Consider the following 13,826-nt stretch of genomic DNA (forward strand, 5'->3'; position numbering starts at 1 on the left):
TCCCCCCCCCCCCCCCCCCATTATATTTTCTGAAAGGAGAGACCCTGTAGAATATAAAATATGCTAGTTGCAATTTTTTATGTTGCACAAACATAGGAAAACATTTTCCACAAATGTTTATCAAATCAATATTTTTAGGAAACAATACACTAAAATTTAGATTTTAGTGCTCACCAGCAGAATATAATACCCAATTTTTTGGTAAAATGTCAAAGATGGGGTTGTGTTGGGTAAATAGAGACCAAATATGTCAAAACTTAAAATTTTGCGTTCCCAGGAAATGGCAAAAAACGACAGCACCCAAAATTGCCCATAGGCGACAATGTAAAAGCCTTTACCACTCATCAATCAAGGGTTAACACTGATTAACCACTTCAAGACCAGGTGTTTAGACCCTCTTCCTGGCCAGGCCATTTTTCAGTGTTCAGCGCTGCAGTCCTTTGACTGACGTTTATTCCGTCATGCAACGCTGTACTGAAATGAATTTTATACCATTTTTTGGGGACAGATAGGGCTTTATTTTGGGGGTATTTAATCACCACTGGGGTTTTTATTTTTTATTATAATTAGGAATACAGCTACGTGGGGACAGTGTTGCCAGCTGTGGTGAAGGTGGGGTGCACACTTTCTAGCAGCATACAAGTGACTAAGTGGCTCTACAGCCTCCTGGTCACTTGTATGAGAAAGCAAACAGTTGGCTAAAAAGAACAGTACCAGGAGCACAGCTGCTGCAGCAGCTGTGCTCTTGGTATAACCAGTTGCAGACCGCACCATTTATCTAGGTATAAAGAGCCTGAAAATGAACATTTTCTGATACTTACCTGTCCTGACGCCCCCATCCCTTTTAGGCTTTTGCGGAGCAAAACCAACCGAAGAATCTGAAGTATCTGACACTTCCCGGTGTATCGGATGGCTGCATCCCTTGCTGCAGGGAATGTTGCTTAGCGACAAGAGCATCCTGATCTTTTGTAACTGCCTCGCTATCATTAACCAGATGTGTTATAGGATATTTTACTGCTGCACAGGTGTCTTGTACTAAGCAGAGTTTGGATTTGAAATACAAATGATTAGAGCTCAGTGAAATTTAATGCCAATCGTTTAACCTTTTTCCAGTTTACCTGGTGCTTGGATGCCTGTATCCGAGAGAAGTTTGTGGATGCAAAGAGAGCCCGGGAACTGCAGGGATTCTTGGATGGAGTGAAGAAAGGGCAAGAACAGGTGCTGGGGTGAGAACTTTATGCTGTTTAAAGTAGCATAGAAGTAGAACCTATAACAGTGAGAGGGAGCCAGCTCAATGATTCTTGTGTGTAGCATCTGTGTCTCCTGAGGTGACAAGCTGTTGTCAGCTGTGAAATGTCCTCAGGGCAGGACTCGTTCAGACAGAGCTGCAGTACAGGCAAGGGACAGGTCATACAGGATAACAGTATACTGAAAACAGGCTGATTATATAAAGAAGGATAGCGCCAGGAATAACAAAGTGCTGAAATGCCACAAAGCAACTGCGGGTATCTTTTGGCTCAGGATCTGTTCCTGTTCATTGAGCAGATTACATATTTGGCAGTAGGTGAATCCAACAATACATGCATTCCCTATTTTGACCTATGGGTGGTATCAATGCATGCTTTGGGAAAAGGCTTCTGGCCTGTGCTGAGATTGAGCCAACAACTTCATCTTTTTACCATGTTAATCCTAAATACCCTATACAATTGCTTCTACCTCCAGCCTTTATAGTAGCTGTGGCTTCAGTATGTGGTCATGTACCAGTCATTTCTGCTATTAAAACCTATAAAGAGTCTTCTGCTGCACAGGCCATGAGGTGCTGCTGCTGGATGATTAGTGTGGGGCCTGTAGATAAAACATATTTCTGGAACAGAAGTACACAGTTTGATTGTGTTTGAATCTCTACCTTCTTCACTGTCCCAGCACATGGCAGCTTGGATAGTAATTCCCAAAGTCTATGGAAACTTGTCATAGAAATGAACCCTGCTCTGTTTATTACAGGGACTTGTCCATGATCCTTTGTGACCCTTTTGCAATCAACACCCTAGCTCTCAGCACCATCCGCAACCTCCAGGATCTAATTAGCCAAGAGTCCCTCCCAAGGGTAAGTACCAGAGACCCCCACAAATGTAATACACAGTGTGTAATAAGGTATGTGAAACTATTCCCAATTCCATTTCATAAATACCTATTGCATCCTACACATCGGCTACACTTTCAAATCAGGTTGACAATGACTGGTCGCTTTGAGACAAAACCGAAATCTGGAATGAGCTTCTCATGAAGTCTCTACCAATCTTCTGCAAAGTTACTACACGTCGAGAATCTGAGGATCCACATTGATGGGGCTAACTACCACTTAACAAAATTATTATCAAAACCACTGACCGTATTATGTTGGGCACAAGGAGGGGTAAAAGAAGATTGCAGACAACACACAGAGTTCAGGCATGTTTCAGATCTTTCCATGTAGAAAGAATTTCAATCTTAGCAAATGGTGTCACTTTTGTGAGGGCAAGACTATGTGCAAGGACTGATTGCAGAGATTTTTGCGATTTATACTTTAATACAGTTTGCATAGATTTATTTATTTTTTTATTATTATTTTAAATGTGTTTTTTTAGATAGTTATTTTAAATGGTAGTAAACGGAATGTAAAAGTCTCTCTTTCTATACATTGCAAGTTTTAAATCTCCTAAACATATGTTTGCCCAGTCAATTCTGTCCCTGTGGAGGATTTCTTCAGAGACAACCTTTTTTGTTACCTTTTATTAAACATTTATGAACATCACTTTGTCTTTTTTGCTTTAGGATAGCCCTGAGCTGCTGCTTCTCCTGAGGATGTTGACCCTGGGACATGGCGCTTGGGATATGATAGATAGTCAAGTGTTTAAGGAGCCAAAACTGGTAAGTTTCCGCTATCGGGTACCCATTCCAAAACCTTATACATTTTACACTTAGAATTGAAAATTAAGCTGTAAGATGCATACAGGGAGGGCAACCTAATTGCTAAATACTTGTAATAGGTATATGAGGGCCCTGCTTGTAATATAGGAGCGGAATTCACAAACATACACACTGCAGCTCCTTGCTGTCTCTCACATACAGAAAACCTGATGTATATTTAAAATATGTCAGTACTAAACAGTTTGTCACACCCTTCAATCAAATTCAGGCCTGGCTTGGACCTCCTAAATGGCATGCATATGAAGAGCTTTATAGGAGCAATATGGAGCCCTACCTACGGATATGGCCAGGCTGGACTATATATCGGGACACAAGTGCATTTAAAATTACTGTTGACTACTTAGAGTCACTAGACATGCTCGGACTATCCTTTCATACGTCCCCTAATCCATTGTGACCTCTCGCTTCTATTACCCAAATGAATGCCTACAATGATCAACCTTTATAAATCCTAGATACAAGGCATGCCCTATCTTATCACCGACCCACTATTTCTTCCATGCCTTCCCCTTTTACCGATATTCTATACTTTAAAACACACCTTCCCTCTTCTCCTTCCTTCCTTGTTCAAATCTCATGGTTTATGTTCGTCACAAAAAGGACAAGATCTTTTGGATCAAATTCCTTAATTGTGTGTATGTCAACATGCTCCATGACTTTGTATTCTTTATATCATTTTAAAACATTTAATATACAAATGTTTTGATTGAGGTCTGGCTTGGACTGAATGTGGTTTTTATAATGATCAGAAAGAGAGGAAGTTGCAAAGCAGGATTTAGGAAGTACACTGTTGGGATCATGTGTGGAGCTCTCTGGGTCCCGAGGATTGTAAATAATAGTGGATCTCTAAGCATTACTTTTGATGTAGTTTTGGATAGATTGGGAAAAAGGGTTAGACTTTTGGGAAGATTTTCCTTCATGTCTGTCCTGGTGATGTGCTGCATGGACAGGAAGTGAAAAGAAATCAGAGAGAGACATTGACAGCAGCAATATCTGAAAACTGAAAAAAAAAGTTTGGTTAGATTGACACTTTAAAGGCCACTAGAAATATCTGGTGCTTTGAGATATAAAATAGCTTGTGACCTTTTCCCCTTCCTCTCACAGTGCAATGCTTGGGCCTGAATGGCTGTCAGACCTGAACAATGTCATATGAGCAGGAGAAAAGGTCCTGGGTAAGCGCCAACAGTGTCTGACACAGAGCTTACAGTGTTTACTCTCACAGCTTCAACAGAATAAGGGAGCGGCGAGAGTGCACTGGAAGTATCAGTGGATGTGAGTGTTTGCGTGTGTGAGGAAGGAAGTAGGATAACTTTAATGAGCACCTTTCACTTTGCTATGGGGAAAGTGACCGATTCCTTTTAAAGTAAGCTGAGAGATTTTAGCACACTTGCAGCATTTGGCAGATAACATTATTAGCTAACCAATTGTAGTCACTTGTTACCTAGAATAGGTCTCCAGGTGTCACGATGTACATGGTGGGAGTTGGAATTCTACCCTTCAGCTAATCTGTAAAGGCCAACTCCAAATATAGGAAAACCTCCACCACCCCCCACAAAGAAATAGACTCAACACCCTTAGTTACTAAAATAGTTAATGTACAGTGCCTGTAAAGTGATTTCTGCATAAAATTATTTGTCTGTGAACTATACAACATTCATAACTTATTCATAAAATTTGTGTAGAGTGAAAGGCTATATAGCATATGATGAAAGAGCAATTTGGTGTCCCCTTTTCAACAGGAAGGATGTATACCCCAAGTGTAGGGATGATCAGATACCAGTGCCGACACTTGGCATTTTCATGAGAACTACCAGGGTTGCAGCTGGGCCGGGACCTGGCACTCCACCACTGTCCTGAAATCATTAGTCTGTATTGAAAAATGGTCACATGACAATAAACAAATATGTATCAGTACTTGTATCAGTACTAAAAATTGTATTGGTGCATATATATATATATATATATTAAAAAAGGAATGCTCAATTTCCAGGAGCTCTGTGTGCTCCTTTAAAAATTGCAGCTGCTTCCTAGCTTTAGAATTTTTCTCTAGTGTAGTCTTGCAGCTAGAATAGATAGTATCTGTACTTGTACCGAGTACGGTACTTGGTATCTGAACATATTCAAAGTCTGCTGTATCCTCACGTGAACAGAATAATAAAACTTTTACAGTGTTAATAAATCCTATTTTTTTTCTTTTCTTTAGGAAGCGGAACTGATTTCTAGATTTCTTCCTCTGTTAATGTCCTTTGTGGTCGATGACTACACTTTCAATGTGGAACACAAATTACCGACGGAGGAGAAAGTGCCGGTTACTTATCCCAACACCCTACCGGATGTCTTTATCAGGTGTGTTTGTTTTGGTCTAAATATGGACAGTTCTTATTCCTAACCTGTGAGGTAATTTGTTTGCAGTGTCCTGCTGCAAAGATTTCCCTTTACTTCCTGGTCTGGAGACAGAGTGACAATCTCCCTACAGGGAGGGGAATTCTTACATTTTAGAGTTGGCACCAAAACATTTGTCCCTGTTGGAAGATTTCCCTTGCTTCTGCTTTTGTAAACTAAAATGTAACATTTCCACTTTTACATTCTGCCTCAGTGACATGGTCACCAATAGAGAGGGTTCATCTACACAGAGAACAAAGACAGAAAAACTTGGCAGAGGGCCCACCCCTTTCCTCTCTTCTAAACAAACTAAACCAAAACGTTTTCCTTTACATATACTTTTAATTGGGAACTGTTAAATCCTGTGACATCCTGAAAGGGTTTCTAAATATGAATTTATCTAAGTTATTGGATCTGAAATAATGGTTAAGGTGCATGCATAGTTTATTATTATCACAAATCCCTCAGATGCATACTTGCCTTTATCTGACAGCTGCAGGTTTGCTGTTTGTTTACATCCAGGAGTGCAGGCCTTCACTGTCCTGAGCTGACTCTGCATTACAACCCACAATTATAGATGGTCCCATAGAAGTGGGGTTGTAATGTGCAGCCAGAACAGTGAAGACTTAGCTGTTAGATGCACTTTGTTTAAAAGTACACTTACTCTTTAAGTATGGATACTTGTACATGGATGATTCTAAATATATATTTGTAATTTAAAGCAACTGGGAAAGTAGGTGGGTTAAGACCTCTGCCAGCTTTTAGTTTCTGTCTGTGTCCTTTATTGGGGAGATCTTCTCTTAAATCAGCCGGTATATATTATTGGTATTAGTAACTGGTTAGTGTGAACTGGTGATAGCTGCTGGGTTTTTGGTTATTCTTTGGTTCTCGTATTAGGATGCACTTTTTAGGTGATGATTCTAATTTAAAATGTATTTTGATTGTAAGCTTAATGCATTATTTCATGCCATTTTATGTGTCATTTCAGATTTTTGAAGGACAACAGAATAGCCTGCGAGGTGGGACTGTATTACATACTGCACATCACAAAACAGAGGAATAAGAACTCCCTGCTTCGCCTGCTTCCTGCTCTCAGTAAGTGTAGCTTTTATATTCTGCAGAAAAACAATGGTAAAGATTTGAAATGCATCTAACCTTGTTTATGTTTTTGTGGTTTTGCATTGCATTCAGGGATTAGAACCCTTGTCAGGCTTTTGTCTGTGTCACTGCTCACGGGAATGAAAATGGTGGGAAAATGCCAAATTTGGGATTGCCATCAAAAAAATTAAGAGGGGAGAGCTTCCCAAATTTTTTAAAAAATAAGAATAGCTGTGTGAGAGGGGTTTTGTCTCGTTTCCTTGTGTTGTGTCTTCAGGGCAGGAAGTCAAGGTAAATCTCCCCAATGGGGAAGGTTTGGCTCTTGATACACTTTAAGGTCAAGTATAGACACACTAGTTGCCAAACAGTTTCCTGTTACAGCCGTTCACTGATGGAAAGAGCTTTTTTTTTCCCATTGCAGAGGAGACGTTTAATGACACGGCTTTCACAGATATCTTCCTGCACCTTTTCACCAGCAACCTGACACTTCTTCCCGATGAATTCAGTTCAGAAGAATTTTGCAACCAGATATTCGATGGCTTTTTTCTCATAGCCTGCGCAAAGTAAGAATCTTCTAATAATAATAATAGTAAATCCTTGTGTATGTACAAATAATAATCAATGCATGCAGGGGTTATAGGAGGAGCTAAAAACATTGTATGTTGCTGAAGTAACTTAAGGCTTGCCAGCCCAAGGGCATTCTGTGTGAGCTCTTCTTAAATAAATAAATTCCAAGGTGCTCACTTTATAATGACTTTGTGATAATAGAAGGTAATCAGCCAACTCTATACACAAAACACCAAGTGACAGGCATAATGTTTAGTTCATTTGTACCCGTAGGTGTCAAGCTAAAAGATACTAATTCTGAATCTTTAGGAAACCTTGTTATTGTGGCGGTGTTATACAGACCGTAAAAGTAGCGATACAATCGCTCAAAATCAAGAATCCTACATTCCAGAAATCCATTGCACCAAACTATCATTTCCAGCTATAAAGGAATGACCCTCCCTGGAAGGAAATCCAATCAAATGTATTCACATTGATCCTTCTTGCTTTTGGAAGTGTCAAACAATTGTCTTTTAGGGACAGAATATCTGAAATGAGTAAATCTAGTAGACTGTTTATTTATCATCTTGTATATGACCAGCTCAGGATAATGCCGACATTTCCCTGCACACTAATACAGTGTTAGCAATATATTCTGCCTGTAATCTGTGGCACTGTTCTTATTATTCTTTGTGGAATTGGCTCTAAGTCATGTTCCCTGTGGCAGTGACAATAGTCCCTATTTATTCTCTCATTAAAGGAGAACTATGGGGTTTAAGTCTTTTTCCCATAGTTCTCCTTAGGGTAACGGGAGGACACAAATTAGCGTCCTCCCGTCACCCTAGGCTCAGTATACCGCGAGCTGTAGCTCGTGGTATACTGAGACGCTGAAGCGGCTCCCGACAATTGTGCCGGGATCTGCCCAGCTGCGTGACTGACAGCTGGCTCTGCCTATCTAAAGGCAGAGCCAGCTGTCAGTCACGCAGCTGGGCAGATCCCGGCACAATTGTCGGGAGCCGCTTCAGCGTCTCAGTATACCACGAGCTACAGCTCGCGGTATACTGAGCCTAGGGTGACGGGAGGACGCTAATTTGTGTCCTCCCGTTACCCTAAGGAGAACTATGGGGTTTAAGTCTTTTTCCCATAGTTCTCCTTAGGGTAACGGGAGGACACAAATTAGCGTCCTCCCGTCACCCTAGGCTCAGTATACCGCGAGCTGTAGCTCGTGGTATACTGAGACGCTGAAGCGGCTCCCGACAATTGTGCCGGGATCTGCCCAGCTGCGTGACTGACAGCTGGCTCTGCCTATCTAAAGGCAGAGCCAGCTGTACCCGCCCCCTCCCCCATCCGTTCCGCCAGTCAGCACTAGCGGAGCGGGGAGGGGGGAATCCAGCCCCTCCCCTGTCACGGCAGAGAGCCGTGACAGGATCGAGAAGTGAGCGAACGCCGGGATGTGTTCGCTCACCTCCCGAGCTACTGAGCTGACCTGTGACAGTCTCATTGTCACAGGTCGGCTAGAACTATAAGGTGAGTGAAAATCACTCACCTCATAGTTCTCCTTTTTAATATAATAGCCCTGGCTTTATCATACAGCTGTGGTTCCAGAACATTAATATAATGTACACACACTTTGATTGTGTATGTGTGGTTTGGCTTGCAGATAAGAGTTGTGGGTCCTAGCTTTGCAGATAAACATAAAAGGTTCATTATTAATTTGCATATTCATGTCAATTTAGATGAATGGTTTGTGTCTCTATTCTACGGTCTTTTACCCCAATTATGTTGTGGGCAAAGTTATGTTTTCATGACTGTATTACATTTTACAGTTTAAGTACATGACAGGTAAGCTAACATGGCATGACCTTGAGCTGCCAATGGAATGGTAAAGTGTTTAATATAATATCGAAAGTCACACTTAGTCCAAATTTGATTTTCAGTAAATCATTAACCTTCCAAACTTTCACCTAGCTCACGTCATCCAAAAATCTCATTGAATTGGGCTACATGTGTTCACCTGGGAGTAAATGACGTCGGAGCTGGCAAGGTTCTCCATACTTGTGGTCCAAGACTCAATGTGACTTTTATCTGTATTTGTCAAGTTGTATGATAGACATTTTCTGGTTACGTCACATTAAAAGGGCAACCTCTTTGCATGTTTTGTCTTCAGTGAAAGTCAGGTGGGTAACGACTTTGCAGTGCGTTCTTATGATAATGACTCCATGTTAGTTGATCCAGTTAAACTGACTATGCTAAGATTTCTAGTTATGTTTAAACGTTCCCACACTGTGACAGAATTATTTTGCACCCAGGCACACAATAATGAGCAAAGTGCCGTAACACAGGGCAGCTATTCAGAAATCTCTTCATTCATATCTAAACGTATTTTAGATATGAATGCGGATGCACAATTGTGTGTGTGATTTGCATTTTTTTATGTACATGGGACATATTTGCTCATTATATATGAAGCTTTTGCCCCTCGCTTGTGGCTGTGTTTTTCTGATTGTTAGGCTATTCATATATTTTGCATATTCTGAAGGTGGAAAGCAGTCATCTAGAATGATTTCTTACTGTGCTGTTTATTATACCGGCAGAAAATGTACAAATCTCTCTGTACAAAATATGATCATGAGATTGGAGAACAAAAAGCAGGTAAAAATGTGATAGTCACATCAAACATACTTTCTGTTACATGTTGCAGTAATGTCTCACAGGTTGAAGGAGAAAGTATGTGTGCCTTTGTGCTTCTTGGGGCACTGAATAAAGTCATTGAAAGGTTTGATCCTTTTGCAGGAAGGAGAACATTCACCGTCATGTCCTCCGATTAGTTCTACACCTCCACCACAAGGTGGCACCTTCCAAAGTGGAGTCTTTACAGAAAGCCCTGGAGCCACCCAAAACTGTGAGTAAGGGGAGGGGATTGTGTTATCCCTCACTATTAGGGGGTCTGTGGTTAGTTGTGACACATCTCTATAGCAAAAGGCAAGAAACTATAAGAACCTGTAACGGCACAGCAGGAGAAGGCATGATAGAATGTGTAGTTCACGGGGGAATAATAATAATAATGATGATGTTGTGTATTTTCTTAGTGCTGGCAGTGAAAGGCTTTTCCTATTCAACTAGGAATGGGGAATGATCCTTTGCTGCCGATTGGTCTTCCTGTTTGGCTCCCCCTCTGTTGCATTTGTTTAAATCATTCTATTACACAGCCCAGAGGCTACCACTGCTTAAAGGAGAACTACGGGGTAAGTTTTTTTTTTCCCAAGTCATCTTCCAGGGCAGCATCTGAGAGGGAGAATCCACCCACCCAAACAGGAAACACATCATCCACAATTAAAATAAAAGGGGCGGTACAGCCCCACCACCTCAGTTTTTTGTGTTTCCTCTGGCCTAACACGAGCATCGTAACCATTTGTTATTTTCCCTATAGGCCTGCGTGCTAGTTGCAGGGGCCTCCCAGTATGTGCTCCCCCATGATTCAGGGACAGTGGACCTGGGGGGTTGCATGCCTGGGCTTGTCCTGAGGATTAACCTTCAGGTTATTCTATTATGGGACCCTCCCTCCCCATCTATCCCTGAGGTTTCTTATCCGCCTTGAGGAAAAGCAACCATCCCCGGGTGCATATCGGCTCTAGCAGAGCTTTCCCTTACTCACATTTGGTTCAGCTCAGAGTTCTCCTCTGCCTTGCCTTGAATGGGGCGGTTTGCCATCCATGCTCCCTATGTGTGCTGCCATGTTGTGGATATTCATATCCTGTAGCATCCAGGGCCTCCTTGAATGGACAGCTATGCGATGGAGTAGTGAGTACCCCTGGCACCAGCATCCACAGACGCCAGGGAGGGAGTGCAGCGGGCGAGGGACGGAGCCACAAGCAGTCATGAACATGAGGTGTTCCACAAGGCTTCCTCTGGTTGGCAGTGCTAAACCATGCAGCTTGATTTCTGCTGTGTCATTCCCGGACACTAATGGCTCCAAAGGAAGGTTGGAGGCTTAGAGGGAAGTCTCCTTCCTCCTACCCCCCATTCTGTGGGCAGGGCACAGTGGGGGGGCCCCTTGGGAGGTGATCCTCCTTTTGGGTGTTGGTTGCTGAGGGTTGTGGTGCCTCTTATCACACATACAAAACGTGTGTTATGTCATTCCACCATTGATGTGGCTAGTTGGAGGCATGAGCTGCAGTGCAAACACCTTTTCAATCTGCAAGCAGCAACTCCCGACAATAGGCAACCTAATTACTCCTTCCTACACTGCTGGGGTTAGTGTTACACAGGAGTATTGGGGATTTCCCCCAATTTCGCGCTTTTGGCAATCTCCTTTTTGTGTTGGAACATATATAAGGAGCCAAGGATGGTTTTTTTGTACTTGCATCAGGCCTTTGGGTCATAGGCAACAGCCTATCTGTGTAAGCAAGGCAAACCTAGGCCGGTAAATGTTTTTTAAACTCCTTTTGCAAATAAACATTGGTGTGTCCATAAGCACTAGAGGCTTATTTCACACCAATTTTAGGTGCATACTATGGTTGTTTCCAGATGGAGCTTGATAGTGCTGCAGACGTATTGTGCCTCAGGGCTAAAACGTTTTTGTTGCTGTTAGCAACTCTGATTTACCACCTGGCTGTGCTGGGTGTGAGCTCACAAGCTGAAGGGCTATCATTGCTCTCACCTGAGCGAGGGCTGGGGAATGTTCCTTCAGCCCTAAATTAAGTGAACTTCCTTTTACTTGCCTGTTAGAGCATGGAAGCCTAACGACGCAAATCCCACAGAAGGGTAGATGCTGGGTGAGGTTATTTTATGTTCAAGGCTTTACTTCCTTGGCAGATGTGAACAGCCTCTAAAGCTTTTATTATACTTAACTCTCTCCTATATGGTTAAGTTTGCCTCTCTGTATAAGAGCCAGCATCTATCTTTTGCAGTGGTGAGGATTATTTTCTTCTAGTCTACAACTGCTCACAGGCTGAGATGATCCATTCATTGTATCGGTCTAGGTGTGTCTGCCTCACAGGTGTGGGGCCTTTTTTACTGATTTACTCGGGTTGCAACCTTTGGGTTTCTTGTACATCTCAGAGTGTACAGCACCTTTTGATGTCCATGATAAGGGCCTCTTTAGCTGAATTACTACAGTTTTATCTTACCTGGATAGAAGCTGTATATGTATAAGCATTTACTGGCTAAGTGAAAGGGCATGCAGCGTCCCTTGCCGTATGCTGACACAGCAATAAAAGGCTTTTCTCTGGTCTACATCTCTTGCACAGCTTGATGCATATATTGGTAGACAAGCACCTGTAAGCCCTTGCATGACTATGCTGTCTGCAAACTATCCCATTTACCTCTTTAAGGAGAGACTTGACTGGGTTTAATATGGTCATGAGCGTCAGTAGTGTGCATACCTTATGTAGGGGCTATACTGTCGCTGGAATAAACGCTTTATTATTTTAGTAAAAGCACCATTCGTTCATGAAGTGGTTAATGAACCTCAATCAGGCATACCTTATGTATTGGTGCTACTATGCTGTCTCTATGATTACCCATTTACTGCTTTTAGTGAAAGCATTACAGGTACATGGGGTAGTTCTGAATCTCAGTGTGGTCTCAACTGGTTAAAACATGTGCGTAATAAGAAGGTTTACTAACTCTTCTGTACTCGGCACAAGATGATTTACATTTTTGGCTAGAGAGATACATTGGGGGGGAATTTATCAAAACTGGAACAGTTGTCCATGGCAACCAATCAGCTTCTCTTCAGTTTGTTCAGTTAAGATTTGAAAATGAAAGTGAGAAGCTGATTGGTTGCCATGCACAGCTGCTCCAGATTTAGTCTGCTCCAGTTTTGATAAATCCCCCTCATTGTTTTGAAATGGTGCTTACTTTTATATCGGCCTTCAGACAAGTCAGTTTGCTGTGGACTCCTATGCTTTTGTCATTGCTCCTTGCGCTGTGTTGCTGAAGGGCTTGTTCACACCATTTTCTGCTGCAGATCCGCAGACTTGGTGCTATGCGTGCAGCTCGTTTTTACCGTGTTCGGGTTCCTTTTTTTTTTGTAGAGTGGGGCTGTTAACTGCAGTGTGGTGCGTTTTCGTTGCGTTTTCGTTGCGTTTGTGACGCGTTCGTGCGCGTTCCGGACCAGAGAAAATGTGACATGCAGCAGTTTTTCTGTCCGGAACAGAACGGACTGCGCTGGTGAGAACTGCAGCCCATAAAACGCATAGGGATACATTGGGATGCATTTTTAGTGCAGGAGCGAACTGTTCTGGTCCGGACAGAATCCGGACATCGTGTGAATGAGCCCGAATTGGATGTACTAATTTTCTCTCTCTCTCTTTCACTAAACAGGGTGGGGATGCTCTTAAGGATCTTTATAACCAGCTGTGTGAGAAGTTACAGCAGAGGAAAGCTAGCCCACAACCCCCCGAACCAGAAGCCCCTAGTATGGACCTACCCATGCACAATGTCACCACTCCTCCCATCATCTGAGACAATGTGCAGCATCAGAATTGGTCTGAAACAGCAAAACGGACATTTCCACGCTGCTGATAACCCTGCCTGTGCTCGTGCCTTGTTGTAGATGCTTAGAATATCTGCCACTGCTTATAAGGTCTGGGGTGTACCTGTGTGACAAGCCCCATGTGGAAGTTGTGACTATCATGCTGAATCTTGATTTTCTGGGGACGTGCAGCTCATCCAATACGGTTTATACAGAGTACAAAAGCCTCTCTGAGCTCTTTTACCTATTTATATATTTCTGGTTTGCGTCACTACTGGACCATGTAAGGATAAGGGGGCAGCACACAGAGGGCCTCTTCACCTTGCAGAGCAAACCGCAAGCTTCTATTTGCAAG

At 42.5% G+C, this 13,826-nt stretch overlaps 1 protein-coding gene across 1 annotated transcript in view; it reads left to right on the top strand.

Annotated features, from left to right (window-relative positions):
* Positions 1-13,483, top strand: part of NELFB (negative elongation factor complex member B) — a 16,806-nt gene extending 3,323 nt beyond the window's left edge. Inside the window, exons 6-13 of the mRNA XM_018565413.1 lie at positions 1,114-1,226; positions 2,002-2,104; positions 2,812-2,907; positions 5,171-5,313; positions 6,338-6,444; positions 6,869-7,010; positions 9,787-9,895; positions 13,321-13,483. Of these exons, the coding sequence (XP_018420915.1) occupies positions 1,114-1,226; positions 2,002-2,104; positions 2,812-2,907; positions 5,171-5,313; positions 6,338-6,444; positions 6,869-7,010; positions 9,787-9,895; positions 13,321-13,461 (954 nt within the window). The 3' untranslated portion in view covers positions 13,462-13,483. The remainder of the gene's footprint in view (positions 1-1,113; positions 1,227-2,001; positions 2,105-2,811; positions 2,908-5,170; positions 5,314-6,337; positions 6,445-6,868; positions 7,011-9,786; positions 9,896-13,320) is intronic.
* The last annotated feature ends 343 nt before the right edge of the window (positions 13,484-13,826 follow it).

Source organism: Nanorana parkeri, unplaced genomic scaffold (assembly GCF_000935625.1).
Source record: "Nanorana parkeri isolate BGI_ZX_2015 unplaced genomic scaffold, ASM93562v1 scaffold845, whole genome shotgun sequence".
NCBI lineage: Eukaryota > Metazoa > Chordata > Amphibia > Anura > Dicroglossidae > Nanorana > Nanorana parkeri.